Source organism: Drosophila rhopaloa, unplaced genomic scaffold (genome assembly GCF_018152115.1).
Source record: "Drosophila rhopaloa isolate 14029-0021.01 unplaced genomic scaffold, ASM1815211v1 contig_155, whole genome shotgun sequence".
NCBI lineage: Eukaryota > Metazoa > Arthropoda > Insecta > Diptera > Drosophilidae > Drosophila > Drosophila rhopaloa.
The window spans coordinates 5,006,474-5,033,287 of NW_025335034.1; the positions used below are offsets into that span (position 1 = coordinate 5,006,474).

The 26,814-nt window shown below is 42.7% G+C and overlaps 6 protein-coding genes across 20 annotated transcripts in view; 3 read left to right on the forward strand and 3 right to left on the reverse strand.

Annotated features, from left to right (window-relative positions):
* Positions 1-12,145, forward strand: part of LOC108048751 (cubilin) — a 50,320-nt gene extending 38,175 nt beyond the window's left edge. For 4 of the 12 annotated variants that reach the window (XM_017129592.2, XM_017129591.2, XM_017129593.2 and 1 more), the window contains 13 exons: positions 3,391-3,568; positions 3,648-3,674; positions 3,916-4,124; positions 4,199-4,412; positions 4,702-4,919; positions 5,359-5,485; positions 5,554-5,655; positions 5,988-6,416; positions 6,477-6,880; positions 7,414-7,583; positions 7,642-7,819; positions 9,667-9,846; positions 10,316-12,145. In XM_017129592.2, the coding sequence (XP_016985081.1) occupies positions 3,391-3,568; positions 3,648-3,674; positions 3,916-4,124; positions 4,199-4,412; positions 4,702-4,919; positions 5,359-5,485; positions 5,554-5,655; positions 5,988-6,416; positions 6,477-6,880; positions 7,414-7,583; positions 7,642-7,819; positions 9,667-9,846; positions 10,316-10,641 (2,762 nt within the window). In that variant the 3' untranslated portion in view covers positions 10,642-12,145. Of the gene's footprint in view, positions 1-2,412; positions 2,512-3,390; positions 3,569-3,647; positions 3,675-3,915; positions 4,125-4,198; positions 4,413-4,701; positions 4,920-5,358; positions 5,486-5,553; positions 5,656-5,987; positions 6,417-6,476; positions 6,881-7,413; positions 7,584-7,641; positions 7,827-8,669; positions 9,009-9,666; positions 9,847-9,917; positions 9,956-10,315 lie in introns of those variants that run through there. The other 8 variants (XM_017129594.2, XM_017129596.2, XR_001769502.2 and 5 more) reach the window with 7 other exon arrangements.
* A 1,513-nt stretch (positions 12,146-13,658) lies between these two features.
* Positions 13,659-14,269, reverse strand: LOC108048752. Of its 2 annotated transcripts, none has more exons than XM_017129601.2 (2): positions 14,111-14,269; positions 13,659-14,037 (listed from the first exon to the last, which is right to left on the reverse strand). In XM_017129601.2, exons 1-2 carry the CDS (start codon positions 14,238-14,240, stop codon positions 13,844-13,846), a joined length of 324 nt encoding a protein of 107 aa, XP_016985090.1. In that variant the 5' UTR covers positions 14,241-14,269; the 3' UTR covers positions 13,659-13,843. The 2 variants fall into 2 exon arrangements, with proteins under 2 accessions (XP_016985090.1, XP_016985089.1); XM_017129600.2 differs by having other exon boundaries at positions 13,659-14,052.
* A 169-nt stretch (positions 14,270-14,438) lies between these two features.
* Positions 14,439-16,425, reverse strand: LOC108048775 (WD40 repeat-containing protein SMU1). Its single transcript, XM_017129644.2, has 5 exons — positions 16,281-16,425; positions 16,146-16,212; positions 15,829-16,087; positions 14,682-15,760; positions 14,439-14,622 (listed from the first exon to the last, which is right to left on the reverse strand). Exons 1-5 carry the CDS (start codon positions 16,304-16,306, stop codon positions 14,524-14,526), a joined length of 1,530 nt encoding a protein of 509 aa, XP_016985133.1. The 5' UTR covers positions 16,307-16,425; the 3' UTR covers positions 14,439-14,523.
* Positions 16,426-16,498: 73 nt separating this feature from the next.
* LOC108048776 (deoxynucleoside kinase) lies at positions 16,499-18,104 on the forward strand. 2 transcript variants are annotated; one of them, XM_017129645.2, is made up of 4 exons: positions 16,499-16,648; positions 16,957-17,308; positions 17,376-17,646; positions 17,704-18,104. In XM_017129645.2, the coding sequence occupies exons 1-4, from the start codon at positions 16,618-16,620 to the stop codon at positions 17,851-17,853; spliced, it is 804 nt and encodes a 267-aa protein (XP_016985134.1). In that variant the 5' UTR covers positions 16,499-16,617; the 3' UTR covers positions 17,854-18,104. The 2 variants fall into 2 exon arrangements, with proteins under 2 accessions (XP_016985134.1, XP_016985135.1); XM_017129646.2 differs by having other exon boundaries at positions 16,505-16,520.
* A 387-nt stretch (positions 18,105-18,491) lies between these two features.
* LOC108048777 (U1 small nuclear ribonucleoprotein C) lies at positions 18,492-19,182 on the reverse strand. The gene has a single exon (XM_017129647.2). It carries the CDS (start codon positions 19,066-19,068, stop codon positions 18,640-18,642), a length of 429 nt encoding a protein of 142 aa, XP_016985136.1. The 5' UTR covers positions 19,069-19,182; the 3' UTR covers positions 18,492-18,639.
* An 885-nt stretch (positions 19,183-20,067) lies between these two features.
* LOC108048754 (serine-rich adhesin for platelets) overlaps positions 20,068-26,814 on the forward strand; it is a 40,063-nt gene continuing 33,316 nt past the window's right edge. For both annotated transcript variants that reach the window (XM_017129606.2, XM_017129608.2), the window contains exon 1: positions 20,068-21,106. In XM_017129606.2, coding sequence (XP_016985095.2) covers positions 20,497-21,106 — 610 coding nt within the window. In that variant the 5' untranslated portion in view covers positions 20,068-20,496. The remainder of the gene's footprint in view (positions 21,107-26,814) is intronic.

Sequence of the window (26,814 nt, forward strand, 5' to 3'; positions counted from 1 at the left end):
CTGCGACGCAGCCAACAAAAGGTGTAAATTAACATAATGATAGGGGCGGCGGGGCGAAGGGGGACTTGATGGCAAGAAAACAAATGCCAGAGCAAAAGTGCAGAGCGTTGCCGAACACAACAAAAATATTTATGGCAATGCAAATGGCGTCTGCATAAAATTTATTGACACTTTACTGCGCATTGTCATTGCGGTGCGAAAAGTGGGCGTTGGAAAATTCTAAGGGGGCGGGGTGCAGGTGAGGAGGGGGAGGGGGAGGGGTTGTGCTCGGAGTGGTGCAGCTTCCGTTTGCCAGCGTTTTGCGCTGCGGTTGACAATGTTACGCCCACCGTCATGGCCACGCCCCTAGTTTTTATACCCGGTAAGCTTGGCTTACAAGGGTATATATGTATGAATATTGCATTCGTAAAAAGAGGTCTAAAAGGAAGAACAACCCGATAAACGCACATTCCGTGCTTAATGATTTTTTAAGACAAACTGTAGATTGACTATTAATAATAAATATTGCAAAATAACGTATAATAAATTCAACAATTAAAAGTTTATTAGAAGCTAGTACGGTTTATATGGCAGACAGTGGTTCAAGTCATACAAGTTTTGGTTGTGATATTATGAGTCCAATTCCGTCGGTCTTGCTTCATTAAAAAATTTTAAGAATTGCAGAACCTTCAGTTTCGATAAAATACCATATTGTGAGACATAAAATTGTCCCTTATTTTTCCACCCATAATTAAAAGGTTTCAGTACACTTGAAAAAGGGGTATCTCATGGTCTAGAAACTCTATTATAGGGTGTTTTTATATGCCTTTGTATCACGTAGTCAGACTTGTGTCGATGTACGCAACTATTTTTGTGTGTGAGAGCGTAAGTTGGGTGTTTGCCACACAAATCCGTTCTCATTTTAATGAGCAAACTTTTTGCTCTTACGCCATTTATTTGCTGTTTAGTAAACTGCATTTCAGATAAAATGTCGCTCCTGTGTGTGTGGGCTTTCGGAAATTAATTTAAAATACCCATACCCAGAAGACAGAGGCGATAAGCGGGGGATAATCGCCCAGATCGCTTGCCTAAGGGGATTCTATTCGGTTGCGTGAATAATTAAGTGGAAATTATGTAAACGGCTTAGTTGGGGCTTTGGCCAAAACAATGTTGACATGGAATTCGGTGCTAACATCACAAAATCAATAGGCAACCGTTTAAATTCGAGGCCAGCGTTTATCCCAGTTGTAGTTTCCAGGAACTGATTTCTACCCAAACTACAGTTTCGGCAGCTGTAGACCGCAGCTGCAGCTGGGCAGCCCACAAAAGCCAACACAAAGCATGGCACAAACCGACCTTTTCCTCGAACATCAAACACATCTCGGCCGACTCATTTATTATGTGCTCCAAAACGTATTTAATTACAAGCGAAGGCCACAAGGCGTCGGTTAATGTCTAACCGAATCAGCAGCATTTATGTGTAATTTAAAGCTGTCAGTTGTGAGCAACTGGGATCAATCATAATATGGGTTTATAAGGGGGTATTTCCAAACGGACATATTTCTTGTATTTAAAATTCATGTTTAAAAAATATAAATATTGGCAATTAGTTGGTTTAAAGCATTCAAGTCAGCGCTTACAAATATTCTACCAAATAGAGCATACATTTAATTTAAAGCCGTTTCTAGTATATTTCTTCCCCTAACTTTTATTTAACTTACTGAACTTGTCTGTAAGGCCTTTATGGCTGTCAATTGTAATGGAATTGCAGAAATTTGATGTTAACTAAGTTAAAGTCAGAGAAGTTCGATTTTATTAGCTAAAATACTGTTTAAGGAAGCTTGTATGGCAATACCTAAATGTAATAATCTAGATAATTAAAAATTTTGCAGAAAAGTCTTCTGTATAGAAAAGTCTAGTAAAAGGCTTACCGGGCTTTGTAAATTAATGGAAGTGGCTCCTGCTCAAATCACCTTGAACAATGTAGCCAAGTGGGCGTGTGTATATGTGTGTTTTAGAAAGCTCTTAATAATTTCCGCTGGCTTTGGCACACACAGAGCGGCACTCTTACTGAACGTTGCGTATACGCCATGGCTGCCAGCATATCGTGTACATGGATTTCCTTTGGCGAACTGCATTATCAGTGAAATCTCTTATCGTGTGGAGCCCACGCCAAGCGTAAGCCGAGTTGATAGATAGATAGCGGAGCGTGTGAGTAAACAAACAAATAGACTGACGGACGGACAGCTTGTCATAAGTCGAGAAGCGCATTTCCATGTTGGGTGTCAAGTTGTGACTGAACTAGAGCAGGAGAAACCATGCAAATCGAAATCATTAACGTTGTGTATTTGTCTACCCCCCTTTCAAACCAACCCCCTCCGCCCCTAACACTCCAAAAACACCCACCACTCACCACCACCACCCACCGTGCAGGCGGTGCTCATTTAAAGTCGAACGGCGCCGATGGGGAGCCTTGGATGCAGCCGGTGGTGGCCTATTTGGAGGTGTCGTCGCGACCCACGAAATCGCCAAGTAGGTGGCGCCATCTCACTCTTTGTCTCGCTCTCTTTCTCTCTGTCTCCCCCCACACACACCCACACACTCTCACCTCCCCGCCCTCGATGTTACGTTGCGCGTGTGTGCGTGTGTGTGTGTGTCCGCCTTGGGCCGCGAGTGTGTGATTGTTTTTGGGTGTGCGATTGCGAGTGCGCCCGTAGTTAACAGTTACGTTTTAGTGTCCACCCGTAGTTCCAGTTGCCCTAGTTGACCAATTCAAAACGCTTACTAGTTGTACACACATCAAACGAAAACTGAACACCGAGCAGAGAAGAAATCATGAGCTCCATAACGTTATCAAAATTGCACTTATCAGTTTTTGGCCATAAAAATAATCTACATCATATCAGCTTGGTGCTTAAATATATCAAATATTAATAGGCAATAATCATATTGATATTCTAGTTGTGATACAATTTAGGGTATTTGCCTTTGTACGCTGTTAAAGTAATAACATTTAAAATTTAAGGAAACTAGTTTTTACAAGATAAGAAAGTGGTTTTCTAAAATAGTAAAAGCCATACGAAATTTTTAAGACTTCAAAGCTAAAGAGTTATTCTGGGATTCCAAGCTGATAGTTCATAAATTAGAGTTTTTATGTTAATCAAGCCAAAAATGATGATATTTTGCTCTGTACACACAAAGAAATACACACCCACACATTGAGATGCCTTGTTAACAGCTCTTGTTCCGATGCTACGTTCTGTGTATGTGTTCTGTATTGCTGTGTGTGTCTATGTCTAACCAATATCCTCGAACTAAAGCCTTAAAACTCATTAATGGCAAAACCGCGTGCAAACCCTGCCGTTTGTGCCGTTCTCTCCCTCTCTCTCTCTCTTTCGTCCTTTTCCGCAGAGTGTGATCAGACATTCGTGTCGCGGATCGGCGGTCCCCAGAACGGCAGCTTCTCGGCCCCGCTGCTGCACAACCATCGCAATCACTCGCGACAATGCCTCTACACCTTCCTAGCAGGACCTGGACAGCGTGTCGAAGTAGTTTTTAAATCGTTTAATTTAAGAGGAAGTCCACCAGAGTGAGTTGCAGCCAGCTCGTTGGTTTAAACTGACAAGGAACTAATTTTTCTTTATCTTCGTTTACTTCCCTTTTTCCAGCGGTTCGGCCGTCGGTGAATTACCAAGGTAAATATTAGCAAATTTTTTGAACTTTATAAATGAACTTATACTTTAAGGAATAATACATAGTAAATAGTTAAGGAAGTTATATATTTTTATTTAATTTGTATTTAACCTTTTAGGTATTTAAATAATTGAATACTTATTATCAAGAATATAATTTGAGAATAGAAAGTAATAAGTTAAACATTGAAACCATAAGTTCACTATTTAACCAGCACTATTTCCCCTTTTTTCCCCTTTGCAGTTGTGTTCATGAGTACATGGATATCTACTCGGAGGTGCAGTCGTCGGAGCCAGCGGAACTGATCAATTCGCCATTCGGGGGTCGCTACTGCGGCACCATTCCGCCGCGTCGTCGCATTTCCATGTACCGGGCAGTTGCGATTTCTTTTTTTAGCAACAAGAACGTGACCACGGACCTGTTCGAGGGCACGTTTAGGTTTATAAATGCATGTGAGTAGCGACAGCATTGGCATTACCATTTCCGCCCACACCTACTGACTCTCTCTTGTGATTTCCTCGAAAAGCGGAATATGAAATTGGCATACCCATTGCGGGATCGCCATGTTCCTACACGATAACGCCCAGCATGAGCGTCAACAAAACTGGTGCGCTCATATCGCCAACCTATCCAGGTGCCTATCCGAAGGATATGTCATGCACATATCAATTTCTTGGTGAATCGAATCAGAGGGTTAGATTAGAGTTTCGTGATTTTGATCTATTTTTTGGTGGACCACAGTGAGTACCTCTAATGCTGCACAATTAACACAAAAAACACACACTGAGAAATAAACACCCGAACACACAGCCGGTAACAAGTCAAGATCAAAGCAAGTTTTGGACATAGCCGAAGCTTGCTCTGGTTGGCAGCCCACACTCTTAATCTGTGACCTATCTAAACCAAATTTACTCTCAATCGAATGTCTCTAAAACAACTCTTCTCTATCCAATCTGCTATCCCAATCTGCAATTTGTCTACAACAAAATTTCAACAACAACCACCACATGAACAACTACTGAAAAACAGCTGCCCATTTGACTATGTGAAAGTGTACGATGGTCCAGATAATTCGTCAGCATTAATCGGTACATATTGCGGGCAGCAAAGAAACTTAGTTTTGTATTCGAGCGAGTCGAGCCTTTTTGTTCATTTTTATACGTTATCGCGCACCGCAAATACCCAAAATCGTGGCTTTAAAGGAATTTATGAATTTAGCGAGAGTTTTGTTAAATTAGATTTTATACGTAAGTATTGCCGAACATCCTTACTATACACAATATGTTTGTCGTTTCAGTTCTGCCTATCCCGGCAATCATTTTGTGGTGCTCTAAAGGGTACACAAAAATTGTGGCCTACTTATTAGGGCGCCCCAAAATGGTTGCCATAGCGAATAGCATTTATCAGCTAATTGTATGTGCTTGAACCAACCTATTCACTGGCTTTGTTCGTTTTGTGTGCTCTTTAAATTTCAATTTACCTGCCTATTGACTCTAAATAAATTTTATCCTCTCAACACTTTCTCTCTACATTGAAAACAAAAACGAAATACTATTTCTACGCTATCTGGTGACTTCTGCTCTACTCCAATCCGACCTGATTTGATCTGACTGCTCTATCGAAATTTCCTCTAACCATTCGCTACAAAAATGCAACGAAAAATTGTAATGAAAATGCGTACATCAGGTGAAAATGATGGCATTCACATACGTGGCTCAGAATGTGATCAAAAGATTTTATCGAAGAAGGAATCCACTGGCTTTGTGCTCTCACCCAACTATCCCTATCCCTATATACCAAAAACTGTGTGTAGGTGAGTGCAACTGCCTAAGTACTTTGTTTTAAATGGGGGTATATATTAATATGTACATCATTATCTAGATATTTCATCTATGGCATGCAGGATGCTCAGCATCTGGAGCGTGTACGACTCGAGTTTAACGCTTTCAATATACCCAAGGTGGAGCACAAGGACAAGAGCGAGTATGTAGTTTTTAATCCAAAAAATCACTCTGAATACTTAACCAATATTTAGAAAAAAAATCATCCACTTACCCACGAGACTTAAATAGTGAATAAATACAATACAATAAATTTAGTTTGACCCAGAGTAAATATTAAATATAAAATCATTGTTTTTATCAAACCATTTTCATGCACCAACATTTGAAATCACGATTTAAACATATTTAAAATAAATAAGCTTTAGTTGTTAGTTATCAACTTAACTTCTAATGATTTCTTGCTTATATCTTAAATCAGAAAGGAAAATAAGAAATTAAGGACTAATTGTTACCAAAATTTGTTTTACCAAGATCCAACTGCACCGACGGCTATCTAAAGATCTATCTGAAGGGCCAGGAGACGGCCGATGCCTACGACAAGTTCGACTACGAGCTGTGCGGCAACGAGACGCAGCGTGTGATTAGCGAGGGGCCGCGGCTGGCCATGGTCTTCAGTTCCGGAGAGTTGCAGGGCCGTGGCTTCAAGGGCAAGTACACCTTCGAGACGGAGTACAAGATTCCGGGCACGGCGGCACCGGACGGAACCTGCAGCTTCACCTACGTGAGCAACTCGAAGAAGCGCGGCGAACTGAACAGTCCGCGCTATCCCTCCAATTATCCGTCGGACACGAACTGCTCGTACCTGTTTCTGGCCGAGGCCGACGAGCAGGTGACCATTGTGTTCGACCACTTCAAGATCAAGGCGGACAACAATGCAAACGCCACGGCGGGAGCCTATGGGTGAGTCGGTGGTTTTTATTATTCTATTTTATTTTCTAAATTCCTTGTTTTTCCTTGCAGTTCCGGCGCCTGCTTCGAGGACTGGCTGGAGATGTACGTCGTCTACCGGGACAACAACGACCGCCTGCTGGGCCGCTACTGCGGTCAGACAGCCCCCGGACCCGTCGAGAGCCCGCGGGGAGCGGTGGGGCTGCGGATCACCCTGCACACGGACCAGGAGAGCGTGGCCAGCGGCTTCAAGGCCCGCTACTTCTTCGAGTCGGCCAAGTCGGATGCCGGCGACTGCGGCGGCAACTTCAGCAACCAGGACTCGGGTCTCATCACCTCGCCCAACTGGCCGGCGGGCTACAAGGCGCCAGGCCGCGGCATGGCCTCCAATGCCTGCAACTGGGTGATGAAAGCCCGCCCCGGCTACAAGCTGTCCATTCACTTTGAGCAGTTCGGCCTGGAAGGAGACCCAGCCAGTAAGTATATATTTCTTATATACGCACTGTATATAATATTGGTATTTCGATGGTGAATAATCATATAAATATTCAAAATGCATAAACTACATAGTTTATTTAAATTGTAAAAGAAACTGGTCTGAAATATAATTTTAGTACAGAAATGAAAATCAATTTTATGATTTTACATATTGTATTAGCATGAAAACATAATGAGTAAACAAGGTTTATTTAACATTGTATATCTACAATTTTATATTTAGTCAGCACAAAATCAATATATAAGAATATTCAAGCTGTTATTTTGTACTACAGTAGAATCCGGCTATAGCGACTTTCAAGGGACCGACTATTTTACGTCGTTATACCCAGAAGAAGCACTAACCATATAAGTTTGTATCATTTAAGTTTTTATGGCGACCAACGGCACTATAAGCGTCGTTATAACCGGATTCTACTGTACTTTCTAATAAACAAACTTGAATTTAAATGAAACTTTATACCTACATTAATGAGATTAGACAGAGACTCATATTATTTTTGTTCCCCAGATCGCGGCTGCCCTGCTGCTGTGCTGCGGCTGTGGATGAACGTGGACTCCGACCAGCCGCCGATGGAGCTGTGCGGCGAGAAGCCGCCCGTGGAGCAGTGGCACTACACCTCCACCGGCCAGACGGCGCGCATCAGCTTCACCACCAGCGACAAGACAGTGGGTGCCCAGGTGAGCTATATAGAGAACAGGATGAGGAGCCCCAGAGACTGTGACCTTTAACCCGCAGGGCTTCCGCATTGTGTGGACCGAGATACAGGACTCCGGACCGGGTCCGCCGTCCGTGGGTCTGCACTGCGAGTCCACCTACCACTTCCAGTGCGGAGCCGGATACTGCATCTCCGACAAGCTGCGCTGCGACGGAGTCAAGAACTGCGGCCCCGGCGACGATACTGACGAATTGCACTGTGAGTCGTGAGTGAGTCGAACGGTTCAGTTCAATTTTTATTTGCCTTCTTTTGTTTAAGTTTACGTAACGAGTATCTTAAGTTTGTCTCGTGTTTGTGTTTCCAGTGCGTCCGCTGTGGGGCGAAGCCATTCAGTTTCCACTTTAATTTTCCTTGGTTTTCCACGGTTACAATGTACCTCATGTGCGATCTTGCGTTCCTTACACTTTTCATTTGATGCGTGAAGAAAACTTGAACCCGACGAACACTTGCAAACCGTTAACCACTAAATATAACAAATATAATAATCCATACTAACTTAAATACCAACTAAAGAGCCTGTTTCGAGGCCCACCTGAATCTATCCTATATTTCTCGCTAAGTCTTTTTGCACCTAAGTATATTCGTGTTTTGTCCTCAACCTTTACTAGCTGTTTTGTTTCCTTCTTTTCGATGGCCAGACTTTTGTACATACCTTCTTCGATAGCCCAGGGTGCTCCCGATCCCTTGAGTTTCCCCACCCAAGCTTCACCCATGCATTTCTCTATCTCTCACCCGATTTCTCAGTATCTCCACACTCACCTCGAATGGCATTCCGCACACTTACAGACCCAGACATCATATCAGTCTACACTCTAGACTCTAGACGATGTCTACAGTCACGTCCACACTGAACTCATCATTCTCTCTTTCTCTCTCTACTTGTCTAATTCTCCCTCTGTTTCTCTCTGTTCTTTCTTTTGTCTCCACTAAAAAAAACTAAAAAACCACTACCAACTACAAACTGTTCAACTGTGAAACTGTGCTAACAAAATAACTCCCCTCCTCGAACCCGAAATCGCAAAAATAAAACCCTTAACCCTTGGCACAGGTGACGCAAACTCCACGCATTTGCCCACATTTCTACAGACATTTGTTTTAGCAATTATGGCATTAGTGTTAAATACGTACAACTAAAGTTTAACAAAATCCTGAGAGAACGAAACTCGAAAAATCAAAATTTTAAAATCGAAATTGGAATTGCCACGAGAATCAAAAACGTGAAACATAACTAAGATAAACTTATTAACATAAATGAAACATTCTGCTAGCAAGAATTTGTACTCATTTTTCTAACAACATACCGAATTGCAAACGAAACGAAGCAACCAACCCAAAAATATTAACTCTAATACTTAAGTAAAAGAAACTCTTTGGTCACAATTAACACGTGAGTTCTGCATAAGCTTGTCTACAATCGTTCAACACTCCACGCCACGCTCATGACATGCACAGTGTTCAAACCAGATACATGTCACCCCAATCTAGAGAAACCCATAACCCAAAACCCCATGCCCCGTAGATTGCCACAGTACAAGGAGATCACAGTTCACAGCCCGATGAAAATATGACCATCCCCAGTTTCTATTTTGTTGCATCTTTCAGTTCACTTCAATCGCATTTTGAATGTTGAGTTTGTGAGCATGCCCTCGTTTTTGGTTCTGGCTTCTTTGTGTTCCGCACCTTTTCCTCACTTGCCATGTGCACCGCATCTAGCAGATGTATATAGTACATATGTCTTCCTGGTGCCTTTGTTAAACTGAACTGAATATTCTAAACCGCCTAACCCTAAATCTCTTGATATGCTAAACTTGTGAACCCACTTTAAAAGCCGAAAAAAAATGGAAACCACAGCACACAGAACAAGAACACCAAGTTCAGACTCACCCACATGACACACTCACCTAAATCTCAGCTAACTAGAGATCAACACACATTCCTATCTAAAAACCATAGTATTAATCAGCCTGCACATAATTAATATTTTCATTAACTAATGTCTGTTCTGTGCTCTTGCTCTCCCCTCCCAATTTATTGAAACCAAACAGGTACCACGGAAGCGGCCGAGGAGGACTACGACGTCCTAATTATAATAACGCTTCTCGTCGTCTCGTCCCTAATCTGTCTCCTATGCATACTCTGTCACTCCAGAAGAAACCGTAGGAACCATGTCCGCCAACTGGGCCTACATCGGAATGCACATTACGACTCGCAGACCAGTGCCACGGGTAAGTCCTTTCCTAATATACAAGATAGATTCAAGATTTTTATTTTCCAATATTTTTTATGTTTTCCATAGGTTTTCTTTGAGTTTGGTTTTATTTACATTGTTTCAAGGTAAATTTATTTGTTTTTAAAATTCAGTTAAGACTTTTAAAATATTTGTGGCCATGAACTTTATTTAACTCGGTGACGGTGGCCATAAACTCGATATAAGATTTCATTTTTAAGTAAGTTATTTGAAACGGTAAAGACACCTTAGTATAAATGTTTTATCAGTCTGAAAATCATTAAAAATATTGAAGCTTTAAATGTTTGTTGAATTTCGTTTTGTTTAAATAATTTGAGTAACAGTTTTGTTTTGATAATATTTTCTTCTGCTATGAAAACTAAAGTCTTCAGAAACTCTTAATAATTATTAACTAATTAATGGTTTATTTACGTAATTTATTATATCTTAATACCTTTATAATTAAGCAGCGGGTCTCAGCTCCAGTCGCCGGCATCTGCAGAGTGGTGGCGCCAGCATCGCGGGCAGTTTGCATGGGATCAACAGTGGCAACCTGATGATACCGCCCGCCCCACTGCCGCCCACCAGCGTTCCGCCGCCGCCCCACATCTGCATCGCCGGCGTGGACATGGGAATGGGGATGGGCATGGGACATGGACTGATGTCCAACGGGGAGGACGACGAGGACGATCTGGAGCTTGATGAGGACCAGCTGGACGCAGACATTTTCATCAACGATGTGCACTTCGATGAGGACAACATCGATCATGTCAACCAAATGGCGAACGTCTAACGATGGTTCGGCGCAGTTTTAGGCACTTTTATCGCAAACTTCAGTTTCGGTTTTAAAACGCATTTAGAATAAGGCTAACTAGGTAATGGCGAACAAAGCAACTTTGCAGAGCAAGAGCAGTAGATTACACACACTCCCACAACGCATACTGACACGCAGACAAAGGATAACACACAGATACAGTAAAACCGGGAGGCGAACAGAAACAGAAATTCAAAAGTTAACAATACCTAAAAGACAAGAAATTATGCAAAAATGCGAATTGATTAAGACATAAATTTAATAACGAGCGAATCGGGATGGTTAGTAGGCATTAGAGATGGAGTAAGCGAAAGCGAAGCTAAATAAGTACAGTAGGGCGAGCATATTGTAGTTGCGATAACACGATTAGCCAGAAGCGTTTCACATAAGTAAGGGATGGTGTCGAGGAATAAGAAACAAATAATAGCTACATTTAATAACTATATTATACACATAGCGAAATACGTACGGCGGAATGGATAAGGGCGCACAAAAAGCACAGGACGATAGGCGGATGTGTAAAAAGCAAGAAGCAAGGAGCTAGAAGCCGTTTAGCGGAAACGGATACGAGCCGGAAACAGCAAGCGCAGGAAGTGCAAGTACGAATCATTTTCATAGCCACAAGAGACCGCAGACAAGATGAAAAATAAAATAAAGTTGTTGATTTTTATATTTGATACGAGTAATATTTAGGTGAAGCATAAATTGAATTAATTATACAACAGAAGAAACGAAGAAAGTAAACGTTAATAAAACAATACACACATTCGCAAACCGATAGATAAACCGATAATGAATAACGGCAGCAACATACTAAAGGGCATAAAACAATAATAATTAACTACCTTTACATACGCGCATGACTTTTTATTTACACATTTTGTACAAAAAATCTTCGACCCTTGAGGCTACACAAATCAAACATACAACAACAAAAAGGAGAAGAAGAAATAATGCATAAATAAAACAATTAGTGACTATCAAAACTGTATCTTCCAGCAAAGAATAAAAGCAAAGAGTTAAATGACGCTAAATCGAAAAGTTTATATGAGGATAAAGGAGGAAATTTAATAAATTAGTGGCCCCAAATATGGAAAATGAAAGCGAGAAATGGAAAAGAAATAAATTCAAAGATTTTTGTCTATTTAAGCACATTTTTATAAACATTTAAGGCGAACAAGAATATTTATAAAAATGTATACGCTAAAGGGAACGATAATAATAAAGTAAATTATACAAGAAGCTAAAAACCAGAATCTAAACACAAAGAAACCGATTATTGAATTTAATTTTCGTTGTGCCAAATCGTGTTTGGCATTTTTTGTATCAAATATTATTTTATGTTATTTTATCAAGTTTATACATATGCAAACATATTGTGAATTTTAAGATTGTTTTAGTTCATATCAGTTTCCTCCGTTTTGGAGTTAAATGATAAATTCCCTAAAATTTCGTAAAATAAATAATAATTATTGGTTTCATAGCGCACGTACGTTTTGCAAAAGAAAATTGAGAAGTTTAATGAATATGGCTTAATTCAGCGATGGAAACTTAAACCCGTTTAACGTAAAAACCATTTATAATAAACGTATGTAGGTGTTACAAAAATGCTACATTAATTAAAAAAAAAAGTAAATAAAGCAAAAATAAATACAATTACATTGATGAAGTAAAACGTTGTTAAATTGTTGCATAAAAAAAAGCATAATGATCAAGTAACTCCTAGGAATTAATTCATAAAAATAAACTTTAGTTTAAGTGTACAAATTTTGTTGTTGTATTACATTAAACCCGAAAAGAAAACCCAAAAGCAAAGAATTCAATTAGTTAATAAAAACTTTAAATTTGTGTTCTAGCAATAAAAATTAAACATAAATTTAAAGAAAAATAGTACTAAAACATAAAGCTAATAAAATGTTCGAGAAAGAAAGTCCCAAAAAGAAACCTATCCCAAAACAAAAATGTTCTAAACTAAAAAAGTTTACTAAAGTAACACAAAGTTAAATTAAAACACCCCAAAAGGAGCAAATGTTAAAATTACAATTAAACCTATAAATAAGCCACTCAAAAGAAGGAGTCAAACACATTTGAATTGAGAGACGTTTTTCAAATTTCAAAATCCAGAAACAGAAGTCAGAAAAACCGAATCTCGGGCGCACTTATTGGCACAAAACATGGCGCCGTTTGCCAAAGAGAGATAAAGGGAATCTAAATAACAAATAGTTGAATAATAAAATGCAGAAGAAAAATTTCAAATTAAAAGGAAACACCTACAAAAACAATTCCATGTTAACATTAAATATAAATAAAGGTAATTAAATAAATGAATACTAAAACCAAATTATTCGAGGTTGTTGTAATCTTATTTATTTGGTGGGTGTAACTCTTGAAAATGTCATTCTCTTCCGCAACTTCGTCTACGAAAAGAAAATTGTGAAAAAACCGCCCATTTTTAAATAATTTTTATACCCTTGCAGAGGGTATTATAATTTCAGTCAAAAGTTTGCAACGCAGTGAAGGAGACATTTCCGACCCTATAAAGTATATATATTCTTGATCAGCATCACCAGGAGAGTCGATCTAGCCATGTCCGTCTGTCCGTCTGTCCGTCCGTCTGTCCGTCCGTCCGTCCGTTTCTACGCAAACTAGTCCCTCAGTTTTAAAGCTATCTGCTTGAAACTTTCCCAAAAGTTGTCTTTCTATTGCAGGTAGTATATAAGTCGGAACGAGCCGGATCGGGCGACTATATCATATAGCTGCCATATAACTGAACGATCGGAAAAGCCATAACTTTGGTGTTTTTAAAGTAAGGAAGTTGAGATTTTCTATGGGTTTTATTTTTGGCTAATCAATCCGACCTACCGAATTTCATAAGGATCGGACGACTATATCCTGTAGCCGCCATATAACTGAACGATTGGAAATGTCATAACTTTGGTGTTTTTAAAGTTAGGAAGTTGGAACTTTTTATGAGTATTAAGAATGCATCATATGAATAATTTTGGAGAATATAATTTATGGAATATTCTGCAAGGGTATATCAACTTCGGCTCCGCCCGAAGTTAGCTTTCCATTCTTGTTTTTTTATTTGTGCTGAATGCAGTCATTATTGGAAGGGTGAGCAAGCAGATAAGGAACGGTAAAAAATATCATAATATAAGAAAAACAAAAATAATTTCACTTAATTCTTAGAATTTATACGGAACTTCTCAAGCATTTTGTTAATAGCTTCCTCATCGCCATCGATCTTGGCCTTCTCTTGCTGCAGAATCTCCTGGAAACTCTTCTGCTTAGTGCCCACCAAATAGAAATCCTCATCCGAAATGGTGACTTGTGCATCGGCACTGGCTGCACTGCCCTCGTAGATGTCCAGGGCTTTGAAATCAAAGACTACGATGAGACGGTCAACGACGACTTGACCCACAAAAAAGGCCTAGTTTCCACTCACCCATGCTCTTTATGAGAATGCCGTCCGCATCGGTGAAGTTAAACTGGAATGTGTTGACCACGGTACGCCGGGCAGGATCCGATTCCTTCAGTTTGCTGCGGATCTTCTCGATGATCTCGTCGCTCTTCATGTTGCATGTGAACCGGCTGAATGTTGCTGCTCGACTAATTTTCCCGCTGCGCCAGCAATTGAGGCAAACTCTGCGGATTAGCGCTCTGAGAGGCTGGCGCTTTGCATAATGCTTAATTAAAGTCAATTTGTTTCATATAGGCATGATTGAAGATATTGATGTGCGGGAACGGGTGAGGGCATGAGAAAAAATTGAAAGTACTTTGGGGACAGAAGGTATATTTTCGTAGCTTATTTAAGACTACCAACTAAAACTAGGTGTGAAAGTCAATTGCTTATGTTATCTAGGGCTTCCAAAGCTTTAGCAAGCCGTCCTCACTGTAGCTGGCCAGCAGATTTTGATGCGGATGATGGGTGAGGCCAATAACGTCCTTTTCATGAACCTGAAGGGAAATATCTTATTACAAACCATCCTAAAAATGGGATTAAAGTTCCAGCTTACGTTCAAAGTACGTTCCAGTTTGCCGGAAGAGACTGAGAAACAGTAGAGCACCTGATCCTCTCCAGCGCAGTATATGAACTCGCCTCGAGGCGAAAGAGTGGCTGAGATAAAGGCTCCTCCTTCGCGCTTACCCGACGAGAAAGATCGCACAATTTGACCCTGCATATTCATGATGACAACTGTGTTGGAACGGTTGCAGACGATAAAGTGCTCGGGATTCTTGGGCAGGATGAGGACAGTGTTGACGGCTAACTCGTTGCCGAGCGGCTTGTAAGTGGCCACGCACTCGGTAGTTTTTAATGACCACACCTTTACTGTGCCGTCGGAGGAGGCGCTCAGCACACTGTGGCCGTCGGGCGTGAAGGTGGCTTCGTTTACGAAGGATGAGTGGCCCTTAAACTCCTTCAGCATCTTTCCGGACTTTAGACCATGCAGTCGCACCGTATAGTCAAAGGAAGCACTAAGAACCTGACTGTTATCGCGCGAAAACTGCAGGCATGTGATTCCCTTGGTATGAGCCTTCTCAAACTTCCGCAGACACTGACCGGTGATGATGCGCCAAACCTTGATCTGGCCATCCTGGGCGCCGGAGGCAACCATCTCGGAGTCGCGTGAGAAGTTTAGTGCCAGCACCGCCTGCTCCATCATCATAAACTGGTCCTGCGCCTGATACTTCAAATCCTTTCTCACCTTTCCGGTGGTGAAGTTCCAGACCTCAAGAAAGCCGTCCACACTACCCGTGATCAAGTACTGACCATCCGGCGAGAACTGAGCGCACTCAACGTGCGACTTCTGACCGAATTTGATTTGCCGGAACAACTGGGTAGGATACATTTCCTCTTCCTGATCCTTCATGGCCGCCTTGCCGCGGAACAAATCGATGGTCGTGCCGGGCGGTAGGAGTCCCTGATGCTGTTGCCATTTTAGAGCCTGTCCCAAGAGCGCCAGGAGCCTGGAAGAGGGCACCACATGCACCTCGCCACTTAGCTCCTGGGAAATGGCCGTGCGCCGCTTCTCCTTGCTGCTGCCCTCCGCGTAGGCTTCTCTGGGGTCAAAATAGGCGCGCTGCAGCATGTTTTCTAGAAAAGCAATAATAATAATTAAATAAAGAAAACAAATGCTTAATTTTGAGTGGTCCTGATTTTACCCAAATGAATGTATCGCTCTGGTTCTTGCTGCTTCAGCATGCTCATTGGATCCGTTTGGCGTAGCAGAGATCTGGCTGCTCCCAATTCCCGTAGTTCAATAAGCTCCAGTACGATCTGCTCGTACAGATTGAGCAATTTTTTATCCGGTAGCTTAAGGGACTGAGTAACTTTTAACACGGTGTCCCAATGACCATTGGAGATGTCCTGGACAAAGCCATCCACGCTGTCCACTGTGTTCAGGGAAACACCCGTTTCTTCCTGAAAATATACCATAAACCAATAAATTACTAAGCTACTGGAGACTGCTAGTAGTCACCTGTAACGTCTGCAGGGTCTTCATCAGGTTAGACTCCTTGAGATACTGCTGGATTAGCCGGATCACACTTGGATGGGGTAGAGAAACTCGTAGTTAGCGAAAACGGATTGTTGTTTGATGTTTAGCACAACTTACTCGGCTGATTCGATTTCTATGGACATGGCTAATTAAATGCCTGGCTTTAAACTTTTCTTTAAACAAGTTTTTATTCAAGTTTTTTCAAAATTTACAATAATATTGATAAAAATGCGTCTTCCTAGAAATGGCAATAATACCGATAACTCTATCCAAAACAGCTGACCGTTATCGTTATCGCCAACAGCTGACTGTCATCGCAAAACAACGCGTCTTGTGAAATTATGTACAAAAAATAAGGTAATTGCGTTTAAAAGCATTAAATAATTTTTACTGCCAGCTGTGGCAATTAAAATTTAAAAAGTTTGTATGAGTGCCACTTCCACGTGGCGCGGATATGTGGAGAAAGGATATTATAAAATATATTGGTAAGAAGGCTGCTTTGATTAAACATTTAGATTTTGTAAATTATCCATGTGTGCCGGCAATACAAACACACATACACAACGATCACACGTTTGTAAAAACATGACGATCGAAAAACCCGATTAAAAAACAAATGGCGGTATTACCGCTCTTTTAAGTTTTCGGCGGCAAACGATCTCTTTTGGCGGGTTGTTTTTAGTCCAAATGTGTCACCCGCCGTGTACAGTACTCCATTGAACAGAACAGCTTCGCCTCAATTTGTTGGCTGTACCAGATAATAAAAACCGTACTCTTCCGCTTTCACGTAAAGATCGCAGCCTGTCTGGACTGATGGCGGCGGCAGCATCCAGTGCCCGGCAGGGACGCAAGTACGCAGAAGGCACCCAGCCCTTCACCGTCCTTATCGAGGGGAACATCGGCAGCGGGAAGACCACCTACCTGAACCACTTCGAGAAGTACAAAGAGGACATCTGCCTGCTGACCGAACCCGTTGAAAAGTGGCGCAATGTGAACGGAGTCAATTTGCTGGAGCTGATGTACAAGGACCCCAAGAAGTGGGCCATGCCCTTTCAGAGTTATGTCACGCTTACCATGCTGCAGGCGCACACCGCGCCCACCGACAAGAAGCTAAAAATAATGGAGCGCTCCATTTTTAGCGCTCGGTGAGTGCATTATCCCCGATCCGGTTAAACCAGAATCGCTTATTTTCGGTTACCCTTTGCACCTTAGCTACTGCTTTGTGGAGAACATGCGACGCAATGGTTCCCTAGAGACGGGCATGTTCAACACACTGGAGGAGTGGTACAAGTTCATCGGGGAGTCCATCCACGTGCAGGCAGACCTCATTATCTACCTGCGCACATCTCCGGAGGTGGCGCACGAGCGCATCCGCCAGCGGGCCCGTTCCGAGGAGAGCTGTGTGCCGCTCAAGTACCTCGAGGAGCTCCACGAGTTGCACGAGGATTGGCTGATACACCACAGACGCCCGCAGTCTTGCAAGGTATCTCTAACACGATACAACTATTCCGACAAGTAAAGTAATCCCCTTTTATTCTAGGTCCTCGTTCTCGATGCCGATCTGAATCTAGAAAACATCGGCAGCGAGTACCAACGCTCGGAGTCCAGCATCTTTGACGCAATCTCCAGTAACCAACAGCCTCCGCAGGTTCTCGTTTCTCCCAGCAAACGCCAGCGCGTCGCCAGATAATCAGTGAGGATCTTGTTGCTGAAACCCTTAACCCATATAGTACCTAATTGTGTGTAGTACAGACTATTATAATTTAAGAGGCGCAGACGAGCCAATCCGCGGGACGAAGGCAAAGATCCACTTTCACATCAAGTCCCTGATTAACGCATTCGTATTTTAACAATTATAATCCACATTATATTCTCATCACAGAAACTAGTTTGTAAGCTTAAAAATTGTAATAAAAACTGTGGGTGTTTATTTTAAATGAATGTCACTAAATATTATTGGGTAGTCTGATATATATTTGTTGAAATAACTGGCATGACTTGAACGCATTTTAGTGAATAAGCATTTTCTAAAATTGGATGAAGAAAGAAATACATGTATTGCATAAAAATTAGTAATTTGTTCTAAAAGGCTAACAAAAATGTAAACATTCTCTTTAAGGATACCAATTCATTGAATAAAATATTTTTGTGATGAAACTAGCATTTTCTTTTAGAATCATTTAAAATGACTGAGCTCCTTATCTACCCATTTAACCATATCGGTAGATACAGCTGGACCTACATATGTTCTAAAAATATACATATACATTTACATTAATAAAATTGGAAAAAATGTTAGCTTCAACCCGATTAAAATAAACAACGAACCGCTGAGTAAATTTTCTTTATATAAATTTACATAATTAGTTTGGTTTGCTATTCGGCTTACTTAAATGCTACAGCTTAATTAGGACACCTTTCGAGGTGCTTTTCTTCTGAGCTCCTAGTTCTGGTTCCGAGTCCGTTCTGAGTGCGGTCACTTAGGCCCGTTCATAATCAACGGTCGGACGCCAGGAATAGTGCCCAGCGGAGGCGGTGGTCCCATCATAGCCATGGGATTCATGATTGGCGGCGGGCGCATGCCCATCATGGGGTTCATCAGCGGTGGCATGTATGGCATTCCTGGCCGCGGAGGAGCCCCCATATTGGGCGGCGGTATGGACACGCCCGCCGGCTTCGGAGGCGGTGCTCCTGGTCCGCCCGCAAACGGATTGTTTGTAATCTTTCCAGCTTTAAATGCGGCGGTGGTGGCATCAATCAAATGCTGGGCCTGCTCCTCCATCCACTTTTGGTAGTAGAACTTCACATTGTCGCGGTGCTTTCGACCAGTGCAGTGGGTTTTCCGCACCGAGGGCGAGTCGTGGGTCAAGTAGGTGTCGCAGTAGTCGCAATAGTACTTCGGCATTGTACTATTTTATGAATCTTAAACAATTTTGGGGAAAATTATAGCTTTATTTATTTTTCCACGTTGGTGTGACCCTACTCTGCTAGGGTTGTCAATGAAGGCGAAGAAACATCGATGCTAAAATGTATGTCACCGATGTTTTCAAAACATCGGTTATATCGATGTTTGGCAGGGCATCATCGATGATTTATTGTTGCGGTATTGAAACAACTGCTTACTCTGAAAAGTGTGAAAATGAGCACTGCTTAGTAAGAAAGTGTCAAGCAGCATAATGCTTATAATATTTTCCAGAATAGCGGTTGTCTTAAGAAATTTCGGTTTGTCTTAAAATGTTCTTTGTTTTATTGATTTTAAAATGCGGTGAAATTAACGAACCAGTTTCTTGGTGCCTAAAATGTGAAAGCAGAGACTCACATTCTTGCGTTCTGTCGATTTCCAGCATCGCCAATTGCTAATCTATACGCCGAACATATAATGTAAAATCTAACTAAATTAAAAAAAAATATATATATACATATTTATTATCTGGTATTAAATACATTTCTTCAATCGAAGGCTTGTAGTAATTAATTTCCCCCAGTTACCCACAACTCCATAGGAGATCAATAAAACTCAATGCTATGTTGTTTCTCGCCAAAAACATCGAGAATATCAATGTCCGAAAACATTTTAAAAATAAAAAAACCAAGATAGTTTTGCCAGCCCAATTTTTTCAGTAATCAAATTAAATATTTTTAAGATTTATTTATTTTTAGTCATTATGTTGAATAAATTAAATTACATTTTGTATACATTCAGAAGGTCAATTTTTACATCGACATCTTTCAGCCAATGCAACGGGATTGAGTTCCCGCTAGGTCCAACGGTGCTCCGAACCAAGGTTTGCGTCCGCGGTGCAATATTTTAGCCGCTTTCTGGCACAGCCACATTGTCCGGTATTTTTGGGCCGGCCACACTGCAGCTGACTTCCATTGGGCACACTGGCAGTTATTTTGAAACCGGCAAAATACGAAGACGTGAGCGCGGAGCGGACCGTCGTCATTTTCGCCGGCTAACACACCTTTCGAACGACGCGTAACGGTGGCCGGGCCATAAAATCGCCATAATCACATCACCGGCAATTCGAGTGCGGCGTGCTAATTATGCAAGGCTGAGAACTAGCCAAAAATGAAAAGGGGCCCACTAAACCAGTTGAAAATATAAACTAGTTTGTGAGTGCGTGTGAAAAGGCCAAGGAATTTGGCCGAAAACAGACAATAGCTAGGAGGCTGCGGAGGATTCAAGTCCAGAAGTTGCCCGACCAGTTTTCGGGCCTCTGTGTGCGTGTGTGCTCGGCTTATTTGGATTACCTTTTTATCGGTGTGCTCGGTGCCTGCGAAACGGAGCGGATGAGGAGGAGCAGCTAGTGGCCCCCAGAGATACCGAGAGATGCCCTTCGTCCAGCGCGTGGTGCAGCCCGTCAATGTGGCCCAGGCCACGGCGGCCAGTTTGGGCCACGCCTCCGGCCGATTCCACTGCACGCCGGGCAAGTGCCGGAACAACAACTGCATCAACAAGCAGTCGCCGGATGGGGAGCTGCCCAACGGGCACGGCTCGCCCACATCTCTCACCAGGGTGCTGGTGCACCAGGCGCCGGAGGAGCAGCCGGTGCCCCCCGCCCCGGCGCCCATGAAGAAGCTGAAGCAGCACGTCGAGTTCCTGTCCACCTCGCCCACGCGCCACCAGTCGCAGTCCCTGCCCAACTCGCGGCATCCCAGCCAGCAGCGGCCGACGCTGGCCAGGATCGCCAGTGCGCCCCAGTCGCCCACCGCCGGCTCCTCGAAGGTCATCTCCGGCCATGAGTTCGACTCGATCAGCAACATCACGCTGAGCAACGCCCTGCGGCAGCTGGCCAGCCTGGTTCTGATAGCCAGCGACATCTTCGACGACCTGCAGCGGGATCTGCAGGCGGTGGGCGAACGGGCTGGACGGGTGCAGCGGAAGATTGCGGCGGTGGAGCGGCGGGTTTGTGCCTACGATCCGAAAACGGTCACAGTTCGTAAGTATACCCATTCATCTCAGCCCGGCGTAGTCATAATCACCTCCGTAGTAAGTGGGAGCACCACTCAATTCCCCTCACGATTCCCCGCAAAGTCAAGTGCGTTATCACGGGCGGCTTATCGCCTGTCATCTGCCGCTTTGTATGCGCGGAACCGCTTCTGTGTGGGTGGCTCTTTGGCGGAGAACGTGCTCCAATCTTATCTGCTTTCGCAACACGCGGGGAATTCAATTTGCAAAGGCGCAAAAGGGAGGAGCAGCAAAATAATAAAGTGCGAGATGTGAGAGCAGGGCTCTTCGTACCCTAACAATGGGCATTTCACTGGGGTTTGCTAAGCTAGTAAAATAAAGGCGTATCTTATATTCTAGAAAATCATTTTTATTCTTTGATAGCTCTTAAATTGTGTTTATAAAAAAAAGGATTACAAAAGTTTTTTTCTTTGGCTTATATGACCGCGTTTTATCAATATTGTTCTTAAAATTATGTGAATTCGGATAGTGAATAATTACCAACTTTTTTTATTTATAATAATCTTCACAATCGCATTGTTTTCTTTGAAGAGAGGAAGTATTTTTTTATAATTCTTTGACTTTTTCAATGCTAAAATATTTATTCTTTATAAAAACGACAGCACATGGAATTTAATGAGAAAATTCTGAAAAGATAAGCTAAAACAAAATTTTCGGAGGCCGGCTTAGATCATTTGCTTATTTATTGCTTGACTTTCATTTGACCGCCAGCACTCTCTGTATGTGATTACTTGAGTTTTTAATTAAATGCTCTAAAATTCAAATTAAGCCGATTATAAATATGATTTTATAATAACTAGAATAGTTGCAAATTCATATTTTTTTGCAATCAGATATCCGGTTATTGAGCAGACTTTTTGTTTAGCTATAATGGCATTAATTCGCTATTCCCTTGTCATACCCTTTTCTAGAGCATCTTCGAGAAAAGAAAACGAGGGAGTACTGAAGCAGTGTAAATTAACACCTTGTTTACTTTGTCGCCTCTGCTGTTTTGCTCCTCCCTCGACCTTCGCGCCATTATTGCGAGGTGGGTGTGTGGGTGGGGCTGGGTGGCCTGCTCACCTGCTCACACAATTAGCTCCTTGGTCGCGTCCAGCGGAGGCTTCTGTAATTACCAAAGAGCCGGAGCTCCGAGCACTTAGATAAGCGGTCTAAAGTCGTTTGGCTCATTGTTTTCGCGACCTTGTGTTAAATACCGGCCAACACGAATGGCCATTTATGTGGCAAGTGCTGCAGTTGCAACAGCAACAGGTTATCTGCAGTGGCTGTCAAACTGCTTGATATGCCCAAACCGATTTTTGTTTTCTCGGCTTTCCGTCTCTGCACTTTGCTTTGGTCGGCACTTTATCGTTTCTTTTTGCTTGCAATCCGAATTTTGTTTTTCGCTTGAAAACGTTCAATAACTTTATGAAATCTCGACGGCAGACTGGCGACGCTGACTGCAGCTTTTTCGCGCTGATATTGTTGCCATTATTATTGTGCACTTAGCTGCTGCTGCCTTTTCCGCACGAGGGGCGAAACGTGGCGGGCCATTGTCAGCTGTCATTTTGCAAGAGCTCACTTTGTGTACGCCCCTCCGTCCCCGTGCCCGTCACCGTCTCCTGGCTCCTTGTCAGCTGCCCAAGAGCAAAAACAGAAAAACAGACGAGCGGCAGCAGCTGCTCGTTGGGCTACTGCATGCGCAATCGAAACGCCGCACTAATTGCTCAGGTATGAAGCCCAGGAAAAACAAGAGCAGCACACACGGGCTTCTGCATACACCTGGGGTAAAAATAGCAGCCCACTTGATGGGAATATCTGTTGTTAAGAACCTTAATTCTTGTTTACCCCAATACTATTTAGCTGCTCAAAACAAAAGCACTGACATTTTAAAATCATTAATACTTTAATCCTTAATGGTTTACCTTGCCTAATAACTTCGATTTAAAATCAATTCAGTTTTAATGAACAACAAATTTAAACTGTATAAGACCAACAAGAAAATGAAAATAATACGATTTTTAAAAAGCTAAAAATATTTTAGATAACCTTAAAGAAAAGACATTCATTCCCCTTTCGATTTGTATGTTTTTTTTCACAAATTGTTCTTTAGAAGTCAAAGAGATTTAAAGGTGAAAACCAGCCAAAACAAAGGACTTTGTCCAGAGCTATGCCACAGCTAATCTAACCCAAGCCAAACGAAAATGAAATAAAAGGTTTCTATTTACAACATACTTAAGTACACTAATAAAACAATGTATCAAAGTTCCCCAATACATGTTGAGCAAGCCACATGAATTTCTAAACAGATAAAACAAAAAGTAACCCCTCGTAAAGCTATTATTATACCCGTTACTCGTAGAGTAAAAGGGTATATTGTATTCGTGCAAAAGTATGTAACAGGTAGAAGGAAGCGTTTCCGACCCTATAAAGTATATATATTCTTGATCAGGATCAGTAGCCGAGTCGATCTAGCCATGTCCGTCTGTCCGTCTGTCCGTCTGTCCGTCTCTCCGTCTGTCCGTCTGTCTGTCCGTCTGTCTGTCTGTCTGTCTGTCCGTATGAACGCTGAGATCTCGGAAACTATAAAAGCTAGAAGATTGGCATTTTGCATGTAGATGTTAGAAGTTCCTACGCAGCGCAAGTTTGTTTCAAAATGGTGCCACGCCCCCTTTAACGCCCACAATCGCTTATATACGATTTTAAAAATTTAAATATTTCGGAAAAGTAAAAATGCAGTGTTATTGTGTTTTTCAATACCTATCGAAATGTAGAAGAAATTTTTCAAATCGGACCATTCGTTAAAAAGTTATGCGTGATCAAAGTTTCTATCTCCATCTCCCTCGCACTCCCTTTACCTGAGTAACGGGTATCTGATAGTCGGGGCACCCGACTATAGCGTTCTCTCTTGTTTTTACCTCAACTGTGGGCTGTTAATTTTGAAATTTGCAATTGCCTCCGGACTCCTAGTGCCCCTCACCTGTGCCTGTGTCCCGGGGCCATTAATGTGCCCATATTAGAAATGCCATTACATCGCGCCATTTGCGGCAACTGCTAACCACCACTCGTAAAGTGGCTCTTTTCTGGCCGAGTGCAGCCAAGCGTGCGGAGCAGTTGTCGAGGGTAATTTCCATTCGTTCTCCGGCTGTTACTGTTCTGCTGCGGGCCTACGGGTAACCATGGCCAACTAGCAACTAACTAGGAATGTCTGACAATCGATCGGCCATACTGCCGGGCAACATGTTGCAGAGGAAGCTACGTGAGCGGCATGAACAACCGGCGAAATGTTTGGGCGCAGCAGGCGCTTTTCGCGAGAGAAGGCCCTTTGATGAGTGCCCCGAGTGCCGATGTCCACTTACGCACTTGCCCACTTCGGACGCACTCGGTGGGAACTTGATCCCAGGCGGAGGACACATGTGCGTGGGCATCCCGGAGATCGGGAGATCTACTACATAGATGCCCAGTCACAAGCACACATGGTCGGATTGTGTTTTCTGCAGGAAATAAAAAATTTGTAATTACAGCCACAGTGGGGCATAAATAACGCGAGGCCAGAGATACGGCCCGCATCCCAGAGATACACGAAAAAGCGAAACAGAAACCGAAAAACCTGTTCCCACCTGCAGCATTGCGTGACTGTGTGAGTGCCGCTGCCTCGAAAACTAAACAAACAAGCCAACGAAAAATACAGCCAGCTATGAAAATGCCTCGTCTACACAGCCGAAAAAAAAGATACATACTGAGTACCAGATACACTCGCATACACTCACAGTGCGTCGCTGTATCTTTGTGTCTCTGCGCGTACTTCTTTTTGTCTTAGCCAGCAACGCATTATTTTTCAAGTGCGCTGATGAGCATTTGATTGTTGCAGCCAAAGTTTGCCCAGGGCCCCCTTTTTTCGGGGCCAATCCACTCCACTCGTGCGGTTGCTTTTGCTTTAGCTGCGTCTGGAATTCTGGCTGGCTGCTCTTGTTTATTTTCCCAACATTTTTCTCTCACTTGAAGCGCAAAACCGAAATGTAAACCAACCAAACAACCAGTCCGGCCCAGCCATCCAGCCAGCCAGCCAGATACAGATACAGATAAATAGACGCGTCTGTCATCGTGTGCATGTAAACAGCGGCGAGGAGGAAGGAGTCTCCTTTCCAGGCCCGATAACACTCTGAGTCCCGATTCCAGTCGCGCTTTCCAGGCCCTGAATTTGAGAGTTCTTGACTGTAGTTCTGTTTTTTTTTGCTATTGTTCCAGGAACATTAAAAAATAATAATTAAGACTTTAATTTATACTACCTGAAAAATAACTTAGGATTAGAAAAGCTTTGATGGTATAGTTTTAATATCTTAATGAATAACTCGTAAACAAAGTATAAAACTCACTTAATTGTACCATTGTTATTAGAATATTATTTTTCGCATTGTTATTAATTTTACCATGGAACATTAACACAAGTGATCAATTAAAAATGGATCTGAGTGATCTCCACTGACTTAAAGCTATAGTAGGTATCAGCTAAATCGCATCCTCTAAATACGTAACCAAATCTCTTTCCCATGGTCATTCCAATCTTAACATTATGCTGCGAATGCATGTTGTATTTGCGCCTAGCTAACACTCTTGGCCACTCTTGTTTAGCCAACTTGGCCGCAAGTGGAGCAGCTACTTAAGGCCACAAGTTCAACGGCAAGAGAAGAGGCTTGCAAGAAATTGCTTGTTGCGTGCCTCCTCGAGTGGCAACAGCAATATCGGCGGAGCAACGAGTTGCAGTTGCGTCTGGAATCTGCAGATTGATTGCCGATCGCTTAGGCCGCTTATGCCGCATTTTTGCACGTTCGCCTAGCGAGGCGCAAAGAACCAAAAGCAAAACCAAAGGCAACAGAAAACGCAAAAGCAAATGGCCAATATAAATGGGGTCCGAGTCAAAGTTGCCTGCTGATGGATTCCTATGCAACCGCAGGAACAGCAACAGCAACTTCAAGAGCAACGGCAGCAACATCAACGACAACCGCATTCAGAACAACAACGCACCTTTTCAGTCATTGAACTTTTAGCTATGCGTTCGACGACTGAGCCCCAACTCTCCATTGTTGATTGCCCCCACTTCAGCGGGCCCACTTCCCCAACCCACCCCAAACCCATTCCCATTCCCGTTCCCGTTCCCCAAACCCATCGCCTTCGCCATCGATACGTTCGAACTCCGGTGATACGAAGACGATCGCTAGCCTCGGATTTGAAGCAAAGCGCTTTTCAATTTTTGATTCTTAACAACGTGGAGAATGGGCAAAAGACTTGAAATTAATGTGTCTGTCTGGGCTTTGTCTGTTTACCTTAAGCACTATTTATGTACGAGTATATGCAGCGCCGTGGGCTGTAAATTTGAGTGGTTCGGTGGTTCGGCGTTCGATAGTGTCGCAGTGGTGCAGCGGATGCGATTCGTGCTGCCTTGATTAATAGCCGTTGGCCGCAGTTGAAGGGCGTCGTTAAAAGCCTTTTCCAACTGTCGTTTCGGGTTTCAAGTTCTTTGGCGGTTTTCAAGTTCAGCGGCGGCTCGTAAACACCTTTGGAAATACTGCACCCGCATTTCGGAGCACGACTTTCTAATTTGCATGTGAGGCGGGGACTTTGGGGCAGTGTGGGGGTCTGGGCGAATGTTGCCCAGGGCCACCTTTCTCGACTCAATCTTCTCCGCATTTGATGGCATTT

What these genes read in the sequence shown, in the direction of transcription:
- LOC108048752 (XM_017129600.2), bottom strand. Translation starts at nt 14,240, where the DNA reads ATGAAGAGCGACGAGATCATCGAGAAGATCCGCAGCAAACTGAAGGAA. An exon ending in CATTCTCATAAAGAGCATGG is followed by an intron (nt 14,053 to 14,110) that starts GTGAGTGGAAAC and finishes GTCTCATCGTAG; the next exon opens with TCTTTGATTTCAAAGCCCTG.
- LOC108048775 (XM_017129644.2), bottom strand. Translation starts at nt 16,306, where the DNA reads ATGTCCATAGAAATCGAATCAGCCGA. An exon ending in ATAGAAATCGAATCAGCCGA is followed by an intron (nt 16,213 to 16,280) that starts GTAAGTTGTGCT and finishes ACCCCATCCAAG; the next exon opens with TGTGATCCGGCTAATCCAGC. An exon ending in AGAGCGATACATTCATTTGG is followed by an intron (nt 15,761 to 15,828) that starts GTAAAATCAGGA and finishes TTGCTTTTCTAG; the next exon opens with AAAACATGCTGCAGCGCGCC.
- LOC108048776 (XM_017129645.2), top strand. Translation starts at nt 16,618, where the DNA reads ATGTGGAGAAAGGATATTATAAAATATATTG. An exon ending in CGCTCCATTTTTAGCGCTCG is followed by an intron (nt 17,309 to 17,375) that starts GTGAGTGCATTA and finishes TTTGCACCTTAG; the next exon opens with CTACTGCTTTGTGGAGAACA. An exon ending in GACGCCCGCAGTCTTGCAAG is followed by an intron (nt 17,647 to 17,703) that starts GTATCTCTAACA and finishes CTTTTATTCTAG; the next exon opens with GTCCTCGTTCTCGATGCCGA.
- LOC108048777 (XM_017129647.2), bottom strand. Translation starts at nt 19,068, where the DNA reads ATGCCGAAGTACTATTGCGACTACTGCGACACCTACTTGACCCACGAC.